The 27,999-nt window shown below is 38.4% G+C and overlaps 1 protein-coding gene across 1 annotated transcript; it reads left to right on the forward strand.

The window, feature by feature from the left end:
- The first annotated feature begins 1,384 nt into the window (after positions 1 to 1,384).
- On the forward strand, positions 1,385 to 27,983 carry PHC3 (polyhomeotic homolog 3). The gene is made up of 14 exons (XM_084292023.1): positions 1,385 to 1,534; positions 2,241 to 2,399; positions 3,834 to 3,911; positions 5,450 to 5,608; positions 7,800 to 7,898; positions 11,261 to 11,501; positions 12,961 to 13,838; positions 14,802 to 14,952; positions 16,406 to 16,659; positions 17,212 to 17,368; positions 20,267 to 20,381; positions 21,578 to 21,728; positions 21,820 to 22,051; positions 25,940 to 27,983. Exons 1-14 carry the CDS (start codon positions 1,409 to 1,411, stop codon positions 26,092 to 26,094), a joined length of 2,955 nt encoding a protein of 984 aa, XP_084148149.1. The 5' UTR covers positions 1,385 to 1,408; the 3' UTR covers positions 26,095 to 27,983.
- The last annotated feature ends 16 nt before the right edge of the window (positions 27,984 to 27,999 follow it).

The following is a 27,999-nucleotide window of genomic DNA, read 5'->3' on the forward strand; positions in this document are numbered from 1 at the left end:
ATATTTTGTTGTGCATTTAATGCTCTCTGGAGGAGACTTTTTTCAAGGTCCTTTTCATTAGCAGTACGTGAAATTAATGTAAAGTGATTTTAGAAGTGATGCTGTTTTCATTGTAACTGAAGTGGTTTACGCATCAATGCTAACTTTTGTTCTCCTGTAGGTAGATAAATGGCATTATAACACATGTCAGATCTGATTTTTTTTACCAACAAAGCCATACTTTTCTTCATTTCTGATAGTACGTTCTGTGTTTTGAAAGCAAGCTTTATTGCCACAAATTGTCTTTGATGGCAAAAGATAGAAGATATCAACACAATGATGGGCACAAAGCCCCTAGGGGACCGTGTACCTCTTAAAGTTTATGTATTCCAAGTAATCAGGACCTATGTTATCATGTGCAGCCCAAGTCAGCCTGAAGCTTTTTTTCTGGGTAGAGGATACTGATTTGTAAGTTCTCTACTTGCAAAGTAGTCGTGTCTTCAGAGAGGAAGGTAGCAGATCAGCAGCGTTGTGTTCTGCTTTCAGCAGCGTGAGCTGAAACTCCTTATTATGTCCCTGTTTGATGCAGCACGCAATGGGCATTTTGCTGGGGACTTGCCAATGCTGCTGCTTTTTTTTTTTTTTTTCCTAGTACACTGCAGCTCTCCAAATGATCATTTTTCTGAGTCCTTCCTTATTGTAAGAAGGAAATTCTTCTCCCCACCTGCTTTTTTAAAGCATCCTTTGAAAAGCAATAAACAGCTGCTATGTCTCTGTTAATCGTAATACTAAAACTGAAAAGGAAACTAAGATAAACAACGCTCATATGTTGAGAAACAGGTTTTATTGAAGTTTTAATGACAATGTTTTTGGAGAGAGGTTATACTCTGCAGCAGAAGGAAGTCTTGTAGGGAAAAAAATCCTTGAAGATTCTTTTAGGTAGTTTTTTCCATAACTGTGGCTGTTTTTGGGGAGGCATTGCTGTAGAAATTAAAGCATTTTCTCTGCAGCTTTTTGTTCTTTTTCCAAATAGAACATGTCGCCAGTGATGTTTGGCTAGAAAATGTTTTGCTGAATGTGCAGCATGGACAGCCAGTGGCTCCTGCGCTGTGCCATGGGGAAGAGGGATGTGGCAGTACTCCTGTGCAGCTTGCGGGAAGTTCCGCATGCATTCCTAAATTGCCACCTATTGCTACTCTTGATGCATCTTAGAATTTCATAACCATGTCAGTCTACAAATCACATCAAGTAATAGTAAACACTATGAACCTATCCATTTGCAAACTGTCCATTATTGTATCTCAGAGAGGCTTAGATTTTCTCCTTTAAAATCTTTAAAATCTCCTTTAAAATATGTGCTGCTCTTCTCTTTGTGAACTGCTTTCATTTCAATTTCAATCCCGCCAGGCTGGATGAACACTGCACAGCTATGGAGAATGAACCCAACACAACGACGTGTTCTGCATCTACGACTACTATCACTACCACCTCCACGTCCCGGACCCCGCTCCCGCAGATATCTGTCTACAGTGGCTCTGACAGGCATGCCGTCCAGGTACCGGGCCATCAGATGCTATTTCCCTCAAATACATGCGTTGCACAATGCTTTACACAAAATTAACTTTCCATTCTTAATTGCTGTCTTCTTTCTCAATATCTAACTTACTGATTTTCATAAGATACTGTTCGCAGTATAGATATCAGACCACTTAAGAGTAGTGCAGTGTGCAGGCCTGCCTTCCAAATAACGGGAGAGAAATGCTATTGGAAAACCTGATTTTTCACCATTCCCCAAGGGTATGGAATATGAACATAAAATTTTACAAAGTAACACAAAAAGCTGTTTGCTTTACCACCATTGACTAGAGGGATCCAGAGGTATCTTTGTGTGTAACTGCTTCTTGGATCCATCCCCATTTTGCTGTTCTTCAAATAAGATTACCAGGAAGTTTGTACAGCCTGCTCCGTTGGGTTTGATAAATGAGCCTCGTGCGCTGTCCTGATCTTTCAGAACAAAATAGAATATCACGTAGGGTATGATGATGAGAGCCTAAGAGCCGTGGATGTAGTGTTATGAAAAATGCTGTACCTATATTTGGTACCTTTGTTGAGGAAAGTGGTGGTGGAGTAAGTTCGGTATTATACAGTTGGTGTGAAACGGATGTATTTGGTTTTATTTCCTTGTAAAGGTAAACTTCAGCATCATGTCAGTATGGTTTGTACTTTGTAATTGTGATTAATTACCTACTGATTCATCACAGGTTATTCAGCAGGCCTTGCACCGTCCTCCTAGCTCAGCTGCTCAGTACCTCCAGCAGATGTATGCAGCCCAACAGCAGCATCTAATGCTGCAGACTGCTGCTTTGCAGCAGCAGCACTTAAGCAGTACCCAATTTCAGAGTCTGGCAACTGTACCACAGGTGAGAGCGAAGATTGCTGAAAAATAGTGGTTTGCTACTTTCTGGAGTAGAACTACAGTTCTAGAGCATTGTCAAACATAACAGCTTAAGTGCCTGAGCTTTCAGTGTCTCACAATGATTCGCTGTTATATTTTAATGACTTTGTTCTTTTAAATTGTATCTTCCTCCAAACTGTTTGGAGGATTTTGTTATAGATGCTCCAATAGGCGTCCATTCCATGCTTAACTGCATACATTATAATGCATCATGTAAATCATCAAACAGGAAAAAATGTATATATTAAAAATAGACTACTTCAGTCTTCATCCCATGAATTTGTCTGAAGGTTGATGGGGAAACAAATGAATAGCCACGCATCTTAGTGAAATCAAATTCAGGTAGTCAACATCTGGTATTTTAGTGTGTCTTGCCACACGTCTGGCTGCATTATAAATAATGGCAACATTCAGTTTTAACTCCAACTGCAGCAATGTAGGAAGTAAATGACAATGCTGTGTTTCACTTCTGAAGCAAAGCTTTTGACACAAAAGGAACACCAGAGTAGACCCATTGTGAAAACGCAAGCAGTGGAAAGACTTCCTTTGACCTCAGTTGACTGTAGATTGAGAGTACTGTCGTGCAGGGATAGGTGGCAGTTAATATTTTTATATGTAGAAATGCTAAAACAGAGGTAAAAACTTCAGGGATAGATACAGCTGCTTGTTGTTAGAACTAGGATGGACTCTTCTATGCTCCTGGCTTCTGCTTCTGTACCTTTTCCAATAGATCATGATAATATATTGACTTTTTTTTTTTTGTGATGGATTTGTGCCTATACTGCTACTGAGATAGAACAAAGAGAATCAGATGGGGCAAGCCTAAGAAGTTCTGTCATGCAGTCTATTAATATATACATCTAAATCACTGTCCCTGTATTCATCTGAAGGTCTGGAATAGCGTACTGGTATACACACTTGATGTGCATACATAAACTGTCATTCTAGGGGAAGTGAGGATGTTCCTCGCAGCATTTATGAAGTTTAATTTTAGATTATTCTAATCATAATAAAAATTACAATGTGAGTTTTAATAATGACAGTTTTAATGATGTCACGTTCTAAGTTCCGAGCACCGTAGGTGATGAGCTGGTCAGGTAGCTCCATCATTAACAGTTTGATGGGCTTTACCTCTGATAGTTATTGTTCAGGTCTTGGTCTGTGAGAGTCTGAGTGCCTGAAAGCTGGAAGGAATTCAAGGCATTTGACACCTTGCAGATTCCAGTTCAGAGCTTGGAGTGCACTTTGAAATCTAATTCCACTGAGTCGAGCAGTTTTGCTGCTAACTCAGAGAGAGGGTAATGTTAGAGAGGGGTGTTTTTGGTGGTTTGTGCAATAATGTGAACATCGCTTAAACACTTTTTGATTTCGGTATTTGACGCATATTCTTGCTATCTAGGCAAGCCTGTCAGGTGGGAGGCAATGTACTTCCCCCCCTGGGAGTGTCACTCAGCAGTCAAGCATGTCGCAGACCTCGGTACGTAATCGAACAAAGCCCTGCATCCATTCTCAACCCCTGTTGGTTATATAATAACTATCTGGCAAAACAGAAAAGATTTTAGTATTTAAATTTGTATGGTTAAAAGGAGTACAAGAGAGGCACTAAATGGAAGTATGATGACTGTAGAAGCGTTGGCTATGCTTCCAGTGTCGTCCTCTCATCCCAATGCCAGTGTTCCTGGCTGGCGTTGGAGGCTTCCCTGGTCCCAGCCCACTGTTGGTGCTCTGAGGGGCAGCTGCTCACTCCATGGGCACTAGTGACTGTTCAGACCACTGCAGGAATCACTCTCTGAGCTTTCATCTCTTACATGATTTCTTACCGGATTTTTCACATTAGTTTCTTTATTCAGGGCACTATTGTAGTTCAAAATCATAACTCTGTGTACCAGTGATTAAGGAGCACCGAATCTAAAGAATCCAAGTCATTGCTCACTTCAGTATATGAAACTGGTTAAATTGTTTATAGCTTTCATTCTTTTGTCATCTTTTATCATGCATCTTTATGCACTTTAAATTACTTTATCCATATCCTAAGCATGTGCTCAGGTTTCAGTTGTTAGTGGCTCTGTGTTCAGTTCATGCTGCATTTCCTTAAATGACATCTTCAGATATGTAATTTGCACAGCCTTCTATGTACACTTCTACAGTTGTCTTCAGTAGGACTTCGTTAGTCCTACAGACATCCTGCTTATTAATCATGCCCTCAAGCTGTTCATGGCTTCAGTGCGTAGCTTCAGTGATTTAACTGTTGTTGTGTTTTAAGCTTTCATAGCACTGCTTTGGCTTACAGTCGTTAGAAGTAAAATCATTCATTCATTATTAAATTTAGGAGGGAAGGTTTTCAAATATGCCTGATGTTAAACTAACAGAATAATTGGGCTTGGATTTTGAAGAAAATCTCAAAGTGATCTAAAAGAGCTGGGCACTTAACTCTGTTAGATGTGTTAGTAAAAACAAAAAACAACCAGCTTTTGCTTCAGCAGGTGCTAAAAATAGTTTTTCCAGGAGCATTTAATATGAAATTGTAGAAAAGTTTAGTCTCAGACCATTTTTAAGTGTGCATATGAGGAATCAACGTATGGCAGCACAAACAGGCACCTTGGTCAAGTTTCATAATGAGCATCTCAGAAGTTGTCAGTCCAGTAAGATAATAAAAGCATTTAAAGATACTTAAGTATTAAGATTCAAACATTTTTCTTAAAATTTGATAAGCTCATGCTATGTGTTATGTAAATACATATTTCTGTGAGATGTATTTTTTCAGGCTTCATAACATCGTTGTTTATATTCGTTAATGCTTATTACTGTGTACTGCTAAATATTGCTTGTGGTTCGAGAATGAAAATGTGCAGTCTTGCCAGAATCTAGTTTTGTGACGTTTGGCTCAATACATTTTTGATATCTTTACAGTTCAGAGGTTTCAACTGACCCTGCCATTTTTGTGAAAGGCTTTCTGGCTTTAGACCCTAGGATGATTGAATTTCCATGACAGAAGCAATATTTTTGTTTCCTTAGATTAACCTCTCCACCTCTCCTACACCTGCACAGATAATAAGCCGTTCACAGACCTCCAACACCACCAGCAGCAGTATTACCCAACAGACTATGTTGCTGGGGAGCACCTCGCCAACCCTGAGTGCAAGCCAGGCTCAAATGTATCTACGAGCTCAAATGGTAAGTTTGGATTTTTGTTGTTGTTGTTTTTGGGTTTTGTTCTCTCAAATTTTACCTTTCCATTTCTTACTTATTTCTAGAAATTATAAGAATTTTTCTTTAGTTTCAGGTAGCACTGAGAATTCTGTTACTAATCTTTGTGTACATGTCACTGAAACACTTTAGATGTCAAAGGAATGAAAGGATTGCTGTAGCTTAGTTCTGTCAAAATTCGTTCATATGTTTTTAGCCTGGTCATACTATGTTGGTAAATTGATCGAGCATGGGAAAAAAGGAAAAAGAGCATGTCTGATCTGGGTACATAACGGAACATATTAGAGTTTATGCTCAGGGTAGTTTTTTTCCAATACATTGGCTACATTCAGAGCTCAGTCTCTTGAGGAAAATTTAATTGCGTTTAGCTAAGATTGTTCTTTAGATTACTGTCTCTAGAACATGAATTGGATATGTAGCTTTCATTCTTCTTAGATTCACGTGAAACTCATCAGGTTCTTCCCAATTCCTATTAATGCGGCATTTCCATTTCTTTATGGGCAACTCTGAAAAATCAGTATAGTGATTTTACTTTATTTAGTTTAATACTCTGTGCAGTGAGTCTTGTATGAATTGATCCTCACGGGCTGTGTGGGATTTCATAGGAATTACTGAAGTTATACGTGAACACTGAAGTTATACTCCCATGGCCCATGGGAGTTCATGACTAGAACTTTCTGACGTTATGTTCAACTACATGAAACAGGAAGAATCACTGTTACGCTACACTGAGAGTCAGAGGTCTGTGACTGCAGTGATGTATAAAATTAGATGCAGGCACGAGTTCTTGCAGGAACTGCACCTGTGAAGCGTGTTTATGAAAGTTTTTTCTTCGTTCTTTTTCTGAGTTTTTTCTTAGGCTTGCCCAGCAATGGTGTTATGCGATGTTGAGCTCTTTCTTTGGAGACTCTTTTCTTACATGTTTATTGAAAAAGCAGTATGAATTCAAGATAAGGATTTAAAGATCAAGCACCAACAATTTGAGAGCAAAAGGATTTCCTGAGTCTTTGGTTTGTAAGCAAACCTAGATGCTGAAATCACCTAGTACTAGTTAACAGAAAGCTAGGAATCCATCATGTCACTGCCTTTCAATATGTGTTATCAAATTAGTGGTGGAAGCAATATGGGATGAGGTTGCTGCTTTTTATAGTAGCAATCTGTCTCAACGACATGGATTTTTGGATATGGTTTTCATATCTATTCACACTAAGTTTTCATCCAGACTCTTTACATCAAATTTCCTGCTTATTTCAATAACTGTCTTACATCCCAGTTTCGAGAGAGAAACTTACACTCTGTTAGTTTCTGTTTAGGATGATATTGCAAGATCATTTTGCCCTTCTTGGTAGCATGTCATACCTCTTTCAATCTTTCAGTGTTTCTAACATATCAAAATTAACGTTTTTCCTTCATTGTCAAGGACTTTCTGTAAAAAGGTCAACTCTCGTCTGTAGTTAGTCTATAACAATAGCCTCATCACCAGCTTGATTCACTTCTGGCTAAGTAACTTCATGTTTTCTTCCTAGCTGCTCCTTGCAGTTGACATATCTTTAAAAATAAGGGAAAGTGACTAATGGTCTCTCTGCAAAGCCTTCCATAAGACTTGCCTTTACTATACTGTCACTGCGGAAATCAATGACAATTAGGCATGCCAGTACACTGAAATTAGTAATTTGAGGTTGGTTGTGCGATACCTGTTCTTGCAATAAAACTTAATTAGCATAGTTGAAGTTGATATAACAGCCCTGTTTGTTAATGACAGATTGTAAGATACTCCAAGTTTTCTCTCTTTACAATATTGTAGAAATTGGCCAACTTTTTTGCCTTTGTTTCACTCATTTGTAATATTGGAGGGAAAGCCTTTTTTAAAATGCTTGTGTGAAAGCTAGTAAATGTGTGTGTATGTATAATACATGCTTCTGAATATGTAGAACAAATATTTTACATTACCTTTTAATTTTATTTACTTAAACTACTGCAATAAATTGTTACTAGAATAAGTTCCTCTAAAAGTAAAAAAAAAAAAAAAAAAAAAGAAGCTGTGCATCACTGCATGTAACTTATGTATCACTTTAAAAGTAAAATGTTGCTTTTTTTTTTTTTAACACATTTTTCAACATTTCAGTCTATTACCTGATATTTTTTTCTTGCTTAACAGCTAATTTTTACTCCTGCTACCACTGTGGCTGCTGTCCAGTCTGACATTCCTGTTGTCTCATCATCTTCCTCATCTTCCTGTCAGTCTGCAGCTACTCAGGTGAGCTTGTGTCCAGCAGAGTGTGCCAAAATTCACAAGTAAGGAAACGTCGTGCTTAAGTTTTACTTCCTTTTAAAAATTAGTAATGGGTACTGTTTCCGTACATCTTTAGTGTTTTCTGTTCACCATCATCACACGTTTAGAGGTGATCATGTTATATGTAAAACTGGGGTCCTGAATATAACGCTTCAGCTCTTCATAATCTTCTCTCTCATCTTTATTACCTTGAATAATTTCACATTATCAGCTGAACTAGTGTTGTCATTTCACTGAAACATGAAATTTGTATATGATCTGGAAAACCATATGGGACAGCACAGACCTCTACAGAATGTTAGTCACCATCTCCTGCTGTGAAAAGCAAACATTTTTCCAACAAATTTATGCTCTCATGAAAGACCTTCCCTTCTATTTTAGGGATTTATTTGAAAGACTCTGCTAGTGGACTTGTTTTGGAACTGTTTGGAAATCCAAGTAAATTATGCCAGTTGAATGTTCTTTGTGCTTGTGTTTGTGGATCCCTTCAGAAGATTCCACTAGATCAGCGAGCTGCTACCTGCTTTACGAAAGTCATATTGCTTGTTGTAGGGCACGTCTGGTTCTCTGCTATAATTTCTAGTACTCTGGCAATTGGAGGTACCAGATTTACTATTTTTACTTCTACAGATCTTCCCAAACTACTTCTGAAAAATCTGCATTGTGCTAGTTGCACCTTCTAGTTCTCTTGTGCCAAGTTTGGAAAAAGATTTCCTTCTGTAGTTACTCTTTTAACATTTCATTCTTGAGGTCATTTAGAACTCTTAAGGTTGATAAAGCCCAACTGTAGTATTTTGGTACTCCATTTTAGAGCATAACCAGTTTATTTTTAAAAGATAAGTGTGTTTGGCAGAACTTTGCAGCTAAAATGAATAACCTAGAAAATAAAAAACTTGAGAGTAGTTGCACTAGTCCTAGATATGCTTTCACCATATTCCTTAATTAAGCAATTCATTAAATACAGGAATGAAAAATTGCCTTGTTGTAGGCATGGACAAGGCTTCCAGTGATAAGCAAGTCTAAAAGCTATTGGATTTGATTCCCCAGAAGCTACTGAATTTAGTTTTTAGTCAACCTTCCACATCTAAATTTTTGGCCTTCAGACAGAGAAAAAAAATTACAGACACAAAAGCTGCAAGGGAATGCGTTACCATGTCATTGCTGAATCGTGAAGCAGATTGCCCCTTTGTTACACAAGAAGCTTTGTCAGTGTGCAACATGAGAAAACAAATTCCTCATTTTACCTGCTGTAGTTCTGAACTCTTTCCATATCACCTGCTGAGTACCATTAATTTAATGCTGCTGTTTTAAAGATATCCAAGTAAAATTAAGGGTGAAGGGGGAAAGGTTTTACCTTTGAGATACAGTGAGAAAGTGAAGAAATGCAAACCTCTTTGTTCTCACCTCCTCATTCTCTTTTTTGCACAATTTCGTACATTATGTGGATAGGGAGGACTCTGAAAACATATCCAGAAGCTGGTAGCTCTGTCCTTACTGGGGGCATTGTCCTTGTATCTTGCTGATAGCTGCCTTCCCAGTCTGATCTAATTTACCTTTATTCTAGTACTTCCAGTAAAAGAGCAATTAGGTCTTTTATCTTCTGCTGCAGCACTTTTTTTTTTCTTTAAAGGATTGTAGTGGAGCAAGTATTTTTTTTATAGGTGATACTGCCTAGCTAGCATAACAGCTTTGGGAATTCAGTGCAGTGCTATGTCAGGAAAATTGGTTGTATTGTTCTCATTATTGCAACAGGGTGTTAAAATGGGCAGTTAGCTTGGTCAAATTTATATGAGGAAGAACAGGAGCTGGCATTTATTCCCTGGTTGGCAAGCCTTTCTTAGCATGTTGGGCTCTTCTCTTTTTTTTTTTTAAACCTTCTCTTTCCCTTTTTTATGAACTTTCAGCAGACCAAATGGCATGCTGAGAGAATGAGTTTAACGGGAACCTTACCTTGATTATACTGTAGGCTGGACTGTGAGACCTGGGCTTTTATTTATCACAGGGTTCTGATAAAAGGTCATGGTAAAGCCTTCCTACTGTTGCTTCTAAAATCTAAGTTGACCTTTTGCTTCCCACACTGAATAGATTCATCTTAACTGCAAAAACAAAGAGTCTGACAGCAGAGTGCTTGTGGCACTGTGGGGGTTTTCCATGACTGGGTTTATTAGGTCAAATGCTATATCCTTCATATGTTTCAGAAGCATCCCTTTCAAAAACACAAGCTGGAACAGGAACTTCTTTTGAACTTTGGTCTTCAGGAGTGACGATATTAAATTCGGAGCATCTTGATTAGTGTAAGCCATTAGGCTCTCAGAAACTCCAGAATAATCTCATCCCAGTTGTTTTATTTGCTCAGACATCTGCTTATTCATAGATTTTCTCCCCTGCTGCAACAGCTAGGATTGCAGTAAATGCATCATGCATGCCAGCTAGGAAACAAATGCTGTTGTTTTCAGAACAGGATTTGAGCACACCCTGTGGTAACACACTGAACAGTGGGAAGTAAAACGCCAACTAGTTCATTACACAAGTACTAACTGGAATGAGGAAGAGCATAAATAATCAAAAAGTGGATGACAATAATTAGTCCTCTTTTTTTTCAGGTAAAGTATGACATACATTAGTGCTCTGCTAGGGTAGTCTTTGTCCTTGAAATAAAATTTTAGCTCAGCATGTAGGACTGGAAAGCTGGGGTCAAGATGTACAGAAGCTGGCTGCATTGTAACACACATCGGTGAATCACTGACTAATACGCATTTCAGAAGGCTTACATTTTGTTTTATGTGACATTAGAGCTGTGGTGAAAAGGTATTGCTGTAGAAAGAAGGTACTCTCAGGTGTATTAAGACATGAATAATATACAGCAGATTCTTGTCACTATCACTACCCAAGGCTCTGGTTTATTTTAGCCTCTGCAAACATATTCACCACTGTATTTCAGTAGGGTCTGCATAAAAATAAAATTGTGTTTAAGATGTGTTCTGTCATTCACTTTGAATTTACTATGAGAGTTAAAGGGAGAAAAAATACAAGTTTTAATTCAAATTAGCGTAATGTAATAGTAGTGTAATTATCCTTTATTTTTTAAACTTCAATAAGGAAAAAAGGCTGCTATATTTATCACTGAAGTACCTCACGATCACTGTTTTTCTGTATATTTGGTGACTTTAAGATACTTGGATATGGAGACTTAACTTCTCAGATATTTTGATAAGGTGGGATGAGAAGTATAACATCAAATCAGTAAAGTTAATGTTGTCTGTTTTTGTCTGGATGTCTGTCATAAATGTTTTTATGTCTTTGTTTACGTTTTACCAATTTCCCAGGTTCAAAACTTGACATTGCGCAGTCAGAAGCTGGGTGTGTTGTCAAGTTCGCAGAACGGCCCACCAAAGAGCAGCAGCCAGACTCAGTCGTTGTCTCTGTGCACTAATAAACCTGTGAGCAGTACCAAGGGCAGCCAACCAGATCCCTCCGAGAGCAATAGAAAAGGTGATAGCCCAACTCCAGAGTGTCGGAGTACGCCGGTCACACGGACATCAAGCATACACCAGTTAATAACACCAGGTAGGGTGAAAATGAAGCTATAATATAAGTTATTTTAAAGTAATTTTTATATTATAGTTCTGTCAGGGTCCATTGCTCACTGACCAGGATCTTTTAGATCCTCCACATGAAGAGTTTAATGTTTAATACTAAATGTACTTATTTGTTGATATTTGACGTTACGCAGGATTTTGATTCAGCAGAGTGATACAGCATTGTTCTGAAATCACAATGCAAACACAATGTAGCAGTTGCAACATACAGCTGAATCCAGTACAAACATAATTCTCATTACTGGTAACTGTGTATGCTCACTGTCATGACATGTCATCTCCAAACATAGTGAAGAAATATGTGGGTTGAAACCACCTCAAGCCTGTTGCTGTCTCCAAAGTCCATTTTGCTGGTTGTCTTGTCATTGAATGATTTTTTATATTAAATAATTTAAAAAATCCATTTGTAATAGTGTCCCACAATCTTAGTATTTTGTATTAAGTAACACATCAAGAGAAGCATGCAGTTGGTTAGATACGCATTTACATTGCATGCAATGCATTTGATTTTTAGCATCATAATTTTGAAAGAGTAATGGTTACCTAGATAATTGGTCTCAATTCTGGGGATTTAGCTTGGCTTAATGGCGGCTTTTAAAGAAAGAATAAGACATGCTTGAGTTATTGAGCCCTAATGCTCTTGGAACTTGTTTCTGGAAGGAATAAAGTCCATGTTTACTAGCAGAATAAATAATAAAAAAAGGCAAGTAATTTCTCAAGTGGAAAAGGGAAGCAAGAAGAGGCTTGCACGTAGAGCAAAATATGTGTCTGCATACACTCAAATGCTCTAAGGAATTACTAGTGAGTCACTGGTTCACTTAAAGGTGATGCGATATCTCTGGAAGTTGCGCTATTTTTAGATTCATACCTTTCAGTTTGTGCTTTCACATTCAGGCAAATACTTTAAATGCTTTTGCTTCATACTGAACTCTTGCTGTTTTGTTTGGAGTCTCTTATATTACCTAAATTTAACTTAGCAGTTTGGAACAAATCCTGTTATGACATGCTTATTTCTTCCATTCCAGTCTCTTTCAAAGCAAAGGTTAAATCCATTTGGATGAAATCCGAATGCATGAAATCCTTAAATAAAAGAGAAGGCTGGATCAGCAATGATCTTAGAACTAGCACCAAAAAGATGTGCAGATAATCTTATATATGTATATGTATTTTCAGTATATGTAGGATGCATGGCTATGTTAATTTATTCATTGCTGCATTTGCTTTGGAAACTGGTATATTCCTTTAAATTCGCCTTGTGCACTATATGCTGTTAAATAAAATGTTTCTAAATGTGGATCCAAAGGGTTGAAAAAGTTGTGCTGGGCTTACTTTAAAGTAAAAGCTTCCTTTCTTTCATTATTTCTATAATGTTCTCTGGAGCTAAGGAAATAATTGCTAATTGTCACTTTTTTTTCCTCCCTTCACAGCTTCATATTCTCCATTGCAACCTCATTCTCTGGTAAAACATCAGCAGATCCCACTTCATTCGCCACCTCCAAAGATTTCGCATCATCAGCTGATACTGCAACAGCAGCAGCAAGTCCAGCCGATTGCACTTCAGACTCCTTCTGGTCAGGAGCCCCCTCCGTCACAGCACTGTCTGCCCCTCCCAAGCCACGGTCTTCCTCCGGCTCCCAGCAGCGTCCAGTCTCATTGCTCACCGATTCACATCCATCCTCCACCTCTGACGTTATCTCCCACTCCATCCCAGTCAGCTCAGCAGTCGGTAGTGGTCTCCCCTCCACCTTCTCACTCCCCTAGCCAGTCGCCCACCATAATCATTCATCCTCAAGCACTTATCCAGTCACAGGCAAACTCCCTGGTGCCAGCAGCTCTTCAGCCTGAGCAGGGTGCTGCTCAGCAAACTGCTACCAACCCAGTTCGACCAATTGCACAGCCACTTAACCTTCCGCCACATCTCCCACTTCCACCCTCCCCTGCTGTACATATAGGATCGGTAGATCCGCCCAGCTTGGTTTCCTCGGGCCAACAGATAGTGTCCTCCACACCACACCAGCAATACTCAGCCTTGCAGTCCACACCTATCCCTCTTGCAGCTCCTCCACAGCTGTCAACATCTTCAACCCAGATTCAACAACTGCCACTGCAGTCTGTGCAGTCGTTACAAGTGCAGCCTGAAATTCTATCCCAGGGCCAGGTTTTGGTTCAAAACACTTTGGTTTCTGAGGAAGAACTTCCTGCTGCAGAAGCTTTGGTCCAGCTGCCATTTCAAACTCTTCCACCACCTCAGACTGTTGCAGTAAATCTTCAAGTGCAGCCGTCAGTACCAATTGAAACTCCGGTGGTAAGTGCTCAGAAACCCTCTAATTTTAGAATTAAACTGAGAGTGAAAAACCCTTTCTTTGATGTCATCTCTGACCACACAGAGCAAAGTCAACCAGACCTGTTAAAATATCTGTTTTCCAAAACCATTCTAGTAGTGAAAGCTGGCTTTAGAGAGACAGGTGACAGAGGTAGGTGAATACAGCAAGGTGTTTGAAAGTTATATTTTGGGGTACCAGTCTGTCAAAACAAATCATCTTGCTGTCTTTGCAGGACTCTTTTTCTTAATAGAGCAGTGCTGATTGTAGAAACGTTCAAAAGGGAATTAAAATCAGAATTTGTGCTATGTACCTCATGAATAGAGAGCCCAGTTCTTTGGCTCACAGTATGCATTCAAGCTGAATTTCACTTTGTATAATGCAGGAGATAAGGAAATCTAAATGATGGACACATCTTCCCATTAAATTATGCCACTCATGAACTGGGGACTCCACTGTACTTTGAAAGTACTTCAAATACAGCTTTGCTTTTTCTTTGTTATGGGGACATGGGACAGTCAGGCCAATGAAATATTGCAGTCCTTCATCCCTGACTTATGTAAAGAATCCGGTCTACCAAAAGATTAAGGAAGATGGTGTGCTCTGTATTTTTAATTCATGTTGAGGTAATGATAATCCCAATTCTCTGATATTTCATGTAAAAATTGGACAAAATAATAGAACTCAGTTACACTTTTGAGAAGGTAATATTTTACATCCTGATCTGCTAAGCTAGCTGTCAGTTATTAATGTAAATTCACTTTTGTAATTTTTAGGAAAATACCTTATAACCTTTTCAATAATGCTTTTGATAGTCTTCCTAGGAGCATTCACTCCTGAGGAACACAGTTTGACTACACTGCTGCATAAGATAGAAAACAATTTGCATAGAAAACAATTATTATGCTAGACTGGAAATCATTAAAGCAGTAGTTTGTTGAATGCAGATTTACCAGGTGGAGAATGTATGTGAAGAAGAGATGCCTGAGGAATCTGATTGTGTCAATATGGTTAGGACACCGACACCACCGACTTTGTCCCCGCCAGCCATAACCTTGGGGAATGGAGAGGCACTTAATTCAGAAGAGCCTTTATCAGGTGAGAACAGATGTAAAACTAAAGTAGCTGCTCTCCTTAGGAACTAACTAGTGATGTTTTAAAGCAAAAATGTCAGATTTTCATCTTCTTTATACTTTGAGGTTATAATTTTTTAAGTAAAGAAACTCTATAAAGCATACTAGAAACACTTGTGATAGAATGAATTATTCAATCCCAAAAGCGTAACTGTATATGTATTTGGATAATGTAGTACAAAAACAGCTTTTCAGCTCTTTAGTGTATACTTTTATAATACTAAAATCTTAACAGGAGTATCAGTCTCCAGGTACTCTGTAAGTGATAGCTGGCTGATTTGGTATGAAGCTTGATTTCACAGAATCAGGATCAACAATTAGAAGGAGCTGTCAGAATGGTTGCTTACATGATATGATTCTTTTTTGATATGCACAGTATGAGCAGTTGTATTGCAAAAGCTACTAATGAACATTTTTCCCAGAGAGCTGTAAAAAAATATACCTGCCTATATCAATTTTTGTGCTGCAAATTAATGTTAACTTCCCCTGATGTGCTGAATATACTGATTTCTGCTGAAGCTACAAAGACAGGATGCTTCACAGATCAGTTATGAATGTTCAGCTTGTTCTGTGCTGATCAGTTCCTGGAATAAATGAGAAAGAGAAGAGGACAAAATATTCTTCCTATTCTTTGTAAATAAAACATGGTAACTGATGTTTGGATCAGATAGGATGTTTACTAGAGCTAAAAGCCAACACTGTCCAAAATGAAGTACAAGTACTCTTTCCATGCCTGAAGAAGTAGATTCCCATGTAAGTTATGAGCTTGCCTGTATTTCCAAAGTATTTTTCAGAAAATTGAGATTTCAGCAGAAAGTTGTGAGTATCAACGGCACTGTGTATATCTGCATGTGTGTATATGCACACACGTATATATGTGTAATAATGAATGTATGTAACATCTTTCAGAACACCAGGAGGGACAACCTTCCCAAATTTGGGTTCTGATACCCAGGTTTCTATACCTACAGCTGATATTGTGTGTTTTTGTGGCTCATTAGCAAGATTAGCAACGCTCAGAGCAACCCTGAAAATATTTTCTCTTTAAAAAATGCCTCAGCAGTTTTGGTTTGAGAATCACATGTTTGAATAGAGTGGTTTCTGGTTTTGTCTCGTGGATTTGGGATCTGTATAGGAAGTCACTTTTTTCAAATGTTTTCTCATGGCCAACTGTGGTTATAGTTAATCAGTACTTAATAAAGGAAAATGATACTCAAGAACTGTTTGGTTGTGGACTAGTCTGTCAAGGAAAATCATCTGGTTTTGAAGGTAAAGTCTATAGACTATAGAGAAAAGCCTGTGTTACAGGATCATACATACAAAGCTGTGTGTGTGTGTTTGTCGTTTCTACTTTCTAGAATTCTAAGCGAATGTTTGGACATAAGTCACAAAAATATAACATACCTTATGTTTTTCAGACCATGTGGGAATACCTTCAGTGACATCATCAGTCAGTGCCTCAGTAATTAAATCTCCATCTGATCCTTCGCATGCTTCTATTCCACCACCACCTCTTTTGCTTCCAGCAGCAACAACAAGGAGTAACAGCACATCAATGCCCAATAGCATTCCTAGTCTAGAAAATAAACCTCCACAGGCTATCGTTAAACCACAAATCCTGACCCATGTTATTGAAGGCTTTGTGATTCAGGAGGGGTTGGAGCCGTTCCCTGTAAGTGTAAAAGTTACTTTGAAAGTTTTGCTACTGATTCTTAAAACAAACCATTCTTAAAGATGATGCTGTTTATTTCTAATAGCTAATAATAATAATTCAAGGTCATTAAACCTTGAATACGTTTTCAAATGTTGGAGTTGACCTTTTTTCCCTGTTTGGTAACCTGTTTCTTAACAGCACTTCAGTATACTTGTCTTATTTAATCTGAATTTGTGCTGCTGTTTTGCTTGCCAGTATCACTGGATGACAAGATACGAAATGAAACAGAGACACAGCTGAGTAGGCAGGCTATCCAGAGATAACAACAGTTATTTTAGGCTAACATTTACACTAACTTTGTTTTACACTTGTCTCCTAGATACCTCAATTTAAGCAATAATTTAAACCTCTGCGATGAGTCTTTGTATACAGTAATACTTTCATGTCAAAAACTTTGTTCTTTAAAACACCAGCAACCCCCTTACTGAGCTTTGTGTGATTAGTCACAAATACTGTTTCCAGTCATTCATTCTTCAGTTAACCATTGTTGCTTTGCTTTTATTGCAATAGGTAAGTCGTTCATCTTTGCTGGTAGAACAGCCTGCAGAAAAAAGATTGCTAGTGGAGGGTCAAATCATGAGTGTTATGTGTGTTGAATCAGACTTGCAGAATACAAAACATGCAGACAACTCATCGGACACAGAGATAGAGGATATGATTGCAGAAGGTTTGTAGTTTTTGTTTAATTATCCATTTTTCCCTTCTGGTCTGTATGTATTACAGAATTCCATCCTGTCTGTACATCTGGAATCTTCCTCCAGTCTTTACACTATCTCTAAAGATACTGTTTTCAAATGTTTCTAACTAGCTATACATAATGACAGAAATTGCTGTGGGTGCACACAAATGTCAAGAAAACGTGTACTGTCCTGCTTAGAATATAGTGGTCTCTAACACAACTCATGAGCTAAAACCATCAAATTTCCTCACGCAGTGACAGAAGCACTCATCATCACGTTTTTTGTTTTTTGTAGCTTGTTGGTTTTTTTTTTGGTTTTTTTTTTGGAACGTGGAAATCGAGTGTGTTAGGTCTTTTAGGTTGCAATAGTCAGTTTGTTACAGTAGATCTTAGTTCAGTTTTGGTTTCAGATGCATTCCCTAAGAACCTTTCAGCATTAGCACTGTGCTGTTTCTCAGATGTCAAACAGCTTGTCTGTTGTTTCATGCAATTATTCAAACATTCATGCTTTTGCTTTCAGTTATCATTCCTGGAAGCTGGTATTAGGCTTATGTTCGCAATTGGCAACTACTCATTAGACAAACAAGGAAACATCCAGTATTGGGAGGGAGCCACATAGGCAGAAGTCAATCAAAGGAGATTTTCTGATGCTAAACCGAGGTACAGATTGCATTTACAGAGTAGAAACACCTAAAATGCTGAAGAGAAGGCCTTTAATCAATTTTCACTTTCATCTGTAGTCACTTTATTCCCTGTGACCTGGTTTGTGCATTTTTTTTTTTAATAGAAAGGATGATTTATTTGAAGGATGGCTCTCTAGTGTGTATTTAACTTAATTTTCAAAGTTGGTCGGGTTTGGTAGGCTTCCAGCTTCCAGTCTCTGCTTCATGCGTGATACCAACTTAAGCTGGCAACTTATAACGTGGTCAGTCTGACACTACATAAGTTTTTGTTGACTTCAGTTTATGCCTTTGAATCCTGATACATCAGATATGTTATTCAAATAACTATTTCAGCCTTTTCAACTTTGCATTAGTGCTGTTTTATTTATCACCTTATCAGCACACTAGTTAGTGAGGTAATATCACTATAACAATTTTAACATTCAAATCTCTTAATTAAACCTTGATACGTGTTTGTATTAGCTGGCATTAGAGCTTAACAAAGAGTTTTTGAACAAAAAGCTAGTCTGCAATATTTGCAGTGAGTTGTGTAAAATTAAAAATATGAATGTAGAAGACGAATAGCAAGAAGAAAAGTATATGAAACCGATTCAGGTAAATAAGAAATGCGGAAGAAATGGATATCTGTTTAGCTCAATGATTTTTTTAAATAAATGTTTTGTCCATGATTGCAGCCATGTGGCATGCAGTTCTTTTGCTTATGTGAATGAACACAAAATGTTACACTTCGGTTTGTGCCAGTTTTGCTCCTAATGATGTGTTTCACAGATGGTGCATGGGGATAAGTTTGGGTGTTTTGTTTTGTTTTTGTATGCCAAAAGGCAAGTTGGTTTGCAGAGATGGTGGCGTTCTTCTAAATTATGTACAAACCATGCTCTACCCACAACATTCTCTTCCAGCAGAATAGGGTGTAGACATTCAGCATGTGACAAATGCTGCCTTCTTACCTTGCACTGCCTTCTGGGCTTTCCTACATCTTTCACTGATGCTTCTCCCCTTGTACTCGGCTCTCCCCCTGTACTTGGCTCTGGTGAGGCCGCACCTCGAGTACTGTGTTCAGTTTTGGGCCCCTTGCTACAAGAAGGACAATCGAGGTGCTTGAGCGAGTCCAGAGAAGGGCGACGAAGCTGGTGAGGGGCCTGGAGAACAAACAAGTCTTAGAAGGAGCGTCTGAGGGAGCTGGGCTTGTTCAGCCTGGAGAAAAGGAGGCTCAGGGGCGACCTTATTGCTCTCTACAGGTACCTTAAAGGAGGCTGTAGAGAGGTGGGGATTGGTCTTTTCTCCCACGTGCCTGGTGACAGGACAAGGGGAATGGGCTAAAGTTGCGCCAGGGGTGTTTTAGGTTGGATGTTAGGAAGAACTTCTTCACTGAAAGGGTTGTGAGGCATTGGAACAGGCTGCCCAGGGAAGTGGTGGAGTCACCATCCCTGGAGGTCTTTAAAAGATGTTTAGATGTAGAGCTTAGGGATATGGTGTAGCGGAGGACTGGTTACTGTTAGGTCAGAGGTTGGACTTGATGATCTTGAGGTCTCTTCCAACCTAGATGATTCTGTGATTCTGTGTTTCTTTCAGCTGTTGTTTGAGTTCTTCATGGGGAACAGGAAAAGTGCTTCCTATCTCAGCAATATCATTAAAAATACTGCGTAACAATAAACTTCAAATTGGTAGACGCTATAATCCTTTTCTTATGTGCACATTATCTTTTTAATAGATAAGATTCAATGTCTTATTTGCTTTCACAAGTTCTCCTTTTGGTTGTAGCTGTTGCTTATTCAAAGGAAGTATTTACAACTTTAATGTAAATGTACAACTTTATTTCATTACAGGAGAGCTTGAATCTGGAACATAAAGTGCCCGGTTCTCTTAGCGACCTCTTTATAAGCAATTTGTAGGACTGTGACTATTTTTTTTTTAGTTGATTGCTATATTTGAGGGCATACCTGCTCATGGATGGTTTGAAATGTAACAAAAAAGCTGACTAAGTTCCATGAATAATTTCATTCATCATTCAGTTCACTAAAGTTTTTTAACATGGAGAGTAAAATCTATGATTTTCTTAGTTAGGCATAATTTTCTGTTAATTAAAGTGTTTCATGACATGTATTAAATATTTGAAAGTCTTTTACCTGCCTGCTAAAGAGATGAGAAACTTGAACAATTTTTTTCATTGAAACTAACCTTTGTGCCTCACTCCTTCCTTTAGAGGGACTGGATGAAATTGAAAATGATCTTCTGAAGTGTGAATTTTGTGGGAAAATGGGATATTCTAACAAGTTTCTGCGGTCAAAACGATTCTGCTCTACATCCTGTGCCAAAAGGTACTCTCCTCTAGTTATTGCCTAGTGTTACCTGATTATTGGAGTAGCCCCCAAGTACTGTCTGATGTTGAAAAATAAAGAAGCAGTGAAAAATGTTTGCTTTCTGTCCAAATTTGCAGGCTATATCAGTACAAAGGACTATGGTAGATTGATTTATTTCAAGACAGTCCTTCAGTTATATTATAGAACTCTTTCAGAGGAAGCCATGAATGCTGTTGGACTTAAAGGAATGCTGATGGGTATCCATTAAAAGTTAGAAAGTGTTTGGAAATTGGTGCAGAAGTCTGTGGGTCATAGATAACTATATTTGTCATATTCTGATTGTCTTCCCCTTGAAAAAAAAAAATCATGATTTGCATAGAGCAGATTAGACATAGTTAAACCGTAAGTTTAGTGTTTTCTAAAGCTTCTTCTTAATTGAAAATATTAAATGCTGCTCTTTGCTTGGCAAAGGAAAATAACTGCTGGTTTCTGTTTCTCTTTGGGTTTAGTACACTTTTTTATTTTGTTTTGGTTTAGAGGAACAAGTCACAATCAACACTTGAATGTAAAATCTTCCATTGTTACAGCTGGAAAATTGATATTTAATCCCAAATATTTTAGAAATGGGGAATAGTTTTTAGGTGCCACTTAGTTGTTTTTTTTCCTCATCAGTGTACCTTGAGACCCCCTTTCTCTTATGTCTCCTGCTTTTTTCATCCCCAGCCTGAGACATTCCTGCTTTACGTAGTGGGAATGTATATGTTTTATTTGGTAGCTGCTGGGAAACTTTTAGTGAAATAATATTCAGAAGGTAACTGGCCCTTCTTTCGTCCTCCTTTGCCTGGGTATCAGCTGGGTAAAGAAAATGGAAGCAAAAGATGTAATATGACATTAAGCTTTTAGAGGATGTTTTAGAGAAGTAGGATTGTAGTATGTGATAAAATCCAAAGCTGTTTTTTATCTTGGAATTTTTTTTAGAGCAGGAAAGATGGACATCTTTCAGGGATGATCTAGATGTACTTGCCTCCCTTCAAGACAAGTGGTTTAGAGTACATGGCCTTTGAGATACCTTTCTCTCTTATATTTGTGACACCAGTTGTTGTCTTTAATTAGGCAGCGTTTCTGTAGACAACAATGTCGTTTTATTGCTAAGTTGATTGAATTCAGTCCAAAAAGCTATTAGTGCATTATTTGAATATATCTTACTTCTTTAGGCACAGCCTTAGTTGCACTAAGAAATTTGGGCTGTTTACATCAGACAAGACCAATCGTTGGAATCGGAAATCAGATAGCCAAAGTCTTGGGCGACGCGGGCGTCGACCGAGTGGCCCTGATGGGGCGTCACGAGATCATTTTCTTAGACAGGTCTGTGGAATATTTGCTTAAAACTATGACATTGTTTGGGGAATTACAAATAAAATATAATACTGCAGTGTATTTGTGCGATGTTTTCCAGCTTCCAGTTACTTACCCATCTGCAGAAGAAGATCTGGCTTCTCACGAAGATGCTGTGCCAGCTGCCATGACCACGCGTCTGCGAAGACAGAGTGAAAGAGAGAGGGAGCGTGAACTTAGGGAACTAAGAATTAGGAAAATGCCAGAGAGCATTGACTTGTTACCAGTGGTGCAAGCAGACCCATCAGTATGGACTGTTGACGAAGTTTGGGCCTTTATACATTCTTTGCCTGGTATGTAACGTGCGAGAACTTGTTCCACATTTTTAACAGTAAAGCTCTTTGCTTTTTAGCATCACTCTGAGGAGGAGATGGTGTGGTAACAGCACGAGTGTACATGGTGATAGAGACTGGAATGTGATTTGTTTCCTCTCGCTTGTTCCTTCAGCACAAATCCCATGTTGATAGAACTAGTCCCACTTCTGCTGTTGCACCCCAGCTGATGGAGACTAGAGGTGTTCTTCCCTTCAGTCTGATTTCTCTCAAGAGGTCAGTAGAGAGATCAGACACACTTCTCCTTTACATTTCTTTCTTCACTTCCCTCCTTAGTTACTGCTTATTCAGTAGAAAAAGCGAGAAGGGAGTTCCTTCCATTTACGCAAGTGAAAATTTTGAGAGGCTTAGCATGATATAAATCACTAAAAAAAGAGTAACCTGGTCTCTTCTGTAAAGCTCAATTTTGTTTTACATAGCTCTGCACAGTAACTGGAATAGAGAACTCCATATATAGATTACACACTCTTAGGTTAGAAGACACAGCAAAGGTAGTACCCAAGTCTGTTCGCAGAAAAACATCTTTTCTCCTTGTTTGCACACCTTTTCCTTAGCTCAGTTTTCATGCTTGCCTTTATGTCATCTTCAGGCTATTTGACATTTATTTGTTTGCTATTTCCTGATTATCATAAGCTTTAAAGTTTTACCCCCTTTTTTTCCCAGGGATGCCAATCTATCTAATCAGATACCATAATTCCTCCAGGTAACAAGGCAGGTCTCCATGACAACAGCCATATAAGAATTTGTTTTTTATCCACGTAACGCACATGACTAAACAGTGAACCCTGGCTTAGGTTTGTTCCTAGTTTTCACCTCTTTGCCGGAATGCTAAAGCATTTTGCTCTGTATCCCATTAGACTAATAACCTGTAAGGAACGTGTCCTTCTTGGTGAGTCATATGCATGAGTTTTGCCAGCTAATGTTTTATATAATCGATCAGGCAGAAAATGAATTAGGGGTGTTTTACATCAAGGGTGACTTTCGTTGATCTACCTTTCTTCTGATGGTTTATAAATTGCAATTAAATTGCATCATCTGCTTCTGGGAACTTCCAGTGATGCCTGTAAAAACAAACAAAGCTTCTTAGTTTTAAGACATGGTCTTTCAAGTTCCTGTACTTCACCTGTGTTGCTGGAATGTGATTATATCACTGCTGCTTTGATTTACTGTCTTTATAGATTTGAAGCTTCAGTTAACTGAATAACTCCCTGATCGTAGAATCTGTAAGAGAATAAAAGATAGTTCCTGTTCTAAAAAAAAATAAAATACTTCAAGTGCCATATGAACACAGTTCGTTTACAAGTGTGACAACAAATATTGTCCTTAAAACATGATTTCTACTTTGAAACCATTACTTGTAGAGTATGTTCCCAGCTGCTGGATCTGTTTTTTATTCATTCTATAAATGAGTTGAACTTTGAATCTAAACAAACTTTATATTATTATGTATTCAATTAAAATTTATTACAATTACTCATTTCTATTCACATTAAGATCTAGTTCCTCATTTATTTATTTATTTTAAGTTCAATAGATAGCTAAAATGATATTCACAACCTGCCAGATATTTTATTACATATTTGCATCTGTAGTTTTGGCATTTTTTTTCTGTTCAATACATTCTCAAACCAGTCTTAAAGAAGTACTTTTTCATATGCTGTCAGAATTGAATAATTCAAGAAATAATGACTATAATTGTTTTTTTGTTATGCTATTTTTCAATATGTACTTGATGCAGGCCATGCAGACCATTTGCCATGTTGCAGGAAGCAGGTGATTTGTGTCTTCTGTACTTTATAAGCAATAGGGACACCTGATTTAATTTACTGCTTTTTTTTTTTTTCAGTCTGTAAGCTAAGATCTAACTAGAGTAAAGCTTTCTTGTCAGGCTTTTTCTGAATTCCTGCAGAGTCTTGGAAGAGATGGCAACAGTTTAATCTGCAAAGTTGTTCCTCTTTTCTTTCTTCAGTTTCCCGGTTAATAGTCTTTTACTCGCCTGACATCCTTTTTTTTTTTTTCTTTTTTTCTTTTAAAGCTATTGCACAATGACCAATTGTGAAAGCACTTAAGAATACCCAAATTTGGCTGTGTGAAGGAACTGAAATAGATTCAACTTCCATCTTTTGCTTTTCCAAAATGATTTTGAGAAAGGCTGTGGGTTTTTTATTAAGAAAGGCAAATTCATAAAGCAAATCCTGGTTAAAGACAAAGCCTCCAACAATAACTAATAAGCTATTGTCATAGGACCACTTTTGCTGCTAAATATACACGCTTATCTTGTTCTATCAGATTCTTTGTAAGCGCTGTGGTCTGACAACCACCAAGTTCAGATCTGAAGTCAGACATACAGTGAGGGATATCGCACAGAAACACTTAGTGCTCAGCTTACGGAATCTTTGTGGGTTGTCAATACATAAATAAGAACCTTTATAATGATATTAGAGCTGTTAATACCTACTGAGACTGGTCAGTTGTCCAAGATTTTTTCTTCATGTTACTGGCAGCATTACCTTCATTTTGTAGCTGGAATTGGCTGAACCATTCCAGGTGTTCTCTGACAACTCTGAGCTCCTGAACAATGTTCTCATACTGATTGCGTTAGTTTGTAGCTGGACTGGACTGTAGCAGAAATATTAGAAGTAAATGTTATGGAATACATGCAGGTACTAAAACATTCTGATGCTTCTCTGTTTTAGTAGCTGTCTAAATACTGTCTGTGACAAACTAATTTCACTTTCTTTTCACCACTCTAATTTCTTGTTATCCTAAGTAACGCCCAAGAAGAGGGTGTTGTCATGTATTAAAGGTGTGTTGGTGTAAATGCTATGCAAAATAGTCCTCACTCCTGGTTAAAAGTTAGTCAGTAGCTAAAAAACAGATGTTTTCCTTTTGGTATTGTAGTTTATTGATTCCTTTCTCTTAGGAGACCTTTTTCTTCTTACATTGTCTTTTTATTCTTGCCCTTTCCATAATAAAGAGGCAGCCAATTGTTATATGTGGTCTAGTTAATATAATGGTTAGGGGAAAAAAAAGGGGGGGGGGGCAAAAAAAACAAACCTGTGCTTTATACTATGTGAAAAGCAGACCTTTTCCAGACATCCCTTGAGCAACCTTTTGTTTCCATAGCATTCTTCAGCAGAAAGGGGCCTTCAGTTACTTTGGACCATCTAATCCATGAAGAGTCCCGTTTCTGATGTTGTAAACCTCTGTGATCTGAGCCCATCATGTTAGTTCATGTTCAGAAAAAGAGTTTATCATTTAAAGAAAAAATCCAATCAATTTAAAGTTGCACGTAATGATAAATGATGATAAACTGCTGATAAATGTACTAACAAGACAGTCATGCTAAAGCCCACAAATAGCATTTCTGTTTGCTTAACCCAGCGCTGGTAAGGTATGGGTGGAATTAACACCTTGTGCAAATCACAGGTAAGTGAATTCTCTCGTTGAGTTCTAGCTAACCATAGAATATGCACATTGTGTCTAGAGGGAACCTACTTGAATTATGCTTGAATGATGGCTGCTTTTGTGGTATTTTGCAAGTGTCTATCGATTAGGAGATCAGGGCAGTTGTTTGTTTGTATGAAATGAGAAAATTGTCTGTGCGAGGACTCAAAATTTCCATTAAGTAATTCATCGATAGTTATGGTGTAAATGTAGTAAAAATTACTTTCAGATTATCTCAGAAGTTCCCATCATTACTGAACTCTTTCACATACTGTAGGTTTCACAAGCTAAAGGGGCAAGCATTAGGAATTGTGTAACTAAAAATCTCTAGCATGGACAGCCATTGCACCTGGGGATGTACATTTCTAACACAGTAATTCTTTTTTTTTCCATTGCCTTTAGGTTGTCAAGATATTGCAGATGAATTTAGAGCACAAGAAATTGATGGACAAGCTCTCCTCTTGTTGAAGGAGGATCACCTTATGAGTGCAATGAATATAAAGCTTGGACCTGCATTAAAAATCTGCGCACGTATCAATTCATTGAAAGAATCGTAGGGCATGAACATGAAGGTTTAAACAACAGTTTCTCTATGACAAAACCAGCAGTAATATGCCAACATCTTCACCATGGCATCAATGTTACTGTGATGTTTTGTTAAATATACGGAGTTTTTCCCACATAGACTTAAAAGTATTCCTCTGATTATACCATGTAGTCCTATAGTTTCCAGCAATTTAAAAGTTCATGGTAAAGCCTGAATAATACTTTGACTTAAAGTGGGAGCTCATGGAAAAACATAAAGTGAAATATGCTGTGATAGTTGAAATATTCACCAATATGTACTTTATCTTGTAATTTTAAGATTAACACCCCAGCACCCCCCCTAATCTGAACACCATTTAGATTGTGTTACTCTATTCTGAAGGATGACTTTTCCCACATACAGCAGTTTTTGGACTGAAATCACAGAAGTGTCCACAGGCCCTGTGGAAGCACTGAAAACAGTAAAATGCTATGCATTTAGTTGTGCTCTCTGAATTTCTTTTAGTCTGGAGCAAATTGTTTGTATGGGGTAGGTTGGCAGCCTGTTTTCCTTGTGTAGGCTTACTCTCATCTCCGCTGCTGTAGTATATTCTTTAAGTCTGGAAATACTTTAAGCCATGTAGGCATCTCATCAAAGTCCTCATTATCAGGCTACTGAAATGCAATGGCATGACATTTTTGCCAGTGGTAACTGAAGCACATAAGTTACTTTACTCTTTGTATGCTGCTATGCACTAAGAGGGCATTAAGTTGTTCGGTTTCCAGTTTTGCGTGCTGCTAGTTAAACTAGACCAGCAGTTCCCAAATGAGGATTCAGAATGGATCCTGAGAAAGCGTGAGCACATTCAGGGTTCAGGATCCCAAACGCCTAGGTGTGAGGGGTTGAAAACTGCAGCCAGAACTAGCTCATGTTGAGAGAAGTGTACCCTAAAGACTGGAGGTAAAGAGAAGGGGTAGCGTAGCTCAGACCCTCTTTTTCCTCTTACCACTTCCTTTTCTAACTTGTCTTTCCCTGTAGTGCATTCCCATTGCCTCACTGGAAGCTTCCAAGAACTGTATTTTGTCTGCTGGCTAGTGTGAGCTGGGCTTGCAGTAGTCCAAGGAAGGAGCCCAGTGAGGTCCTGGCAGAGCTCGGTGCAGGAGCAGCTGCCACAGCAGTGGAAGGAGCCTGGAGCTGTAGGTGAGCAGGAGGAGCGCCCCTGCTAGGCAGCTCTGGCAGAAATCCCTGCAGGCCCTGCTTTGAGCCTGTGGCAGGAGATTTTGGCTTGGATGCTGCAGAGTGGCAGTGGGATTAGTCTCCCTCGATGGTCACTCTTTCACTCTCTGTGCAGCACAAATACGTTTCCCCACTTACTGACACCCTCAGAAGCTACCTGGGCTCTGAGGCAGCAGCACCTTCTCGATCTTTGCTTCCCCATCACACGTGTTTGGATGTTTGTGGATGTATTTTGTACCTTTTGTTCCTTCCCTTTTGCAGCTCCTCTCCCCTTATGGACAGGCCTAGATCTCTAAGCTCTCGTGTAGGGAAAGAAGGGCACGTGAGCTGATAGTTGCTGTGTATATTTGAATTAAATGTGTGTCTACAAATAATGTATTTTGTATTTTATGCAAAGTAATGCATAATATATGATTGTGTAGGGAAATATTCAGGGGGACTGTAAAGTATCCCTAAAAAGAAGAGGAACTGATCTAATGTTTGAGAACTGCTGAACTAGGTCAAAAGAAGTCAATGCACATACACTGGCTGAAAGGAAGGGTTATGACAGGTAGAATAATATGTATATTAGTTAACTGACCTTAAAGAGTCGGTTGAGATTACAGAAAAAGTTGTGCTTCATTTTCCTTTAATTAGGCTATTGTGTTCTTTCTATTAAGAGGCTTTCTACCATTATCTTCTAGAGATCAACATTAGAACC

This window comes from Netta rufina, assembly GCF_964035555.1.
Source record: "Netta rufina genome assembly, chromosome: 9".
NCBI lineage: Eukaryota > Metazoa > Chordata > Aves > Anseriformes > Anatidae > Netta > Netta rufina.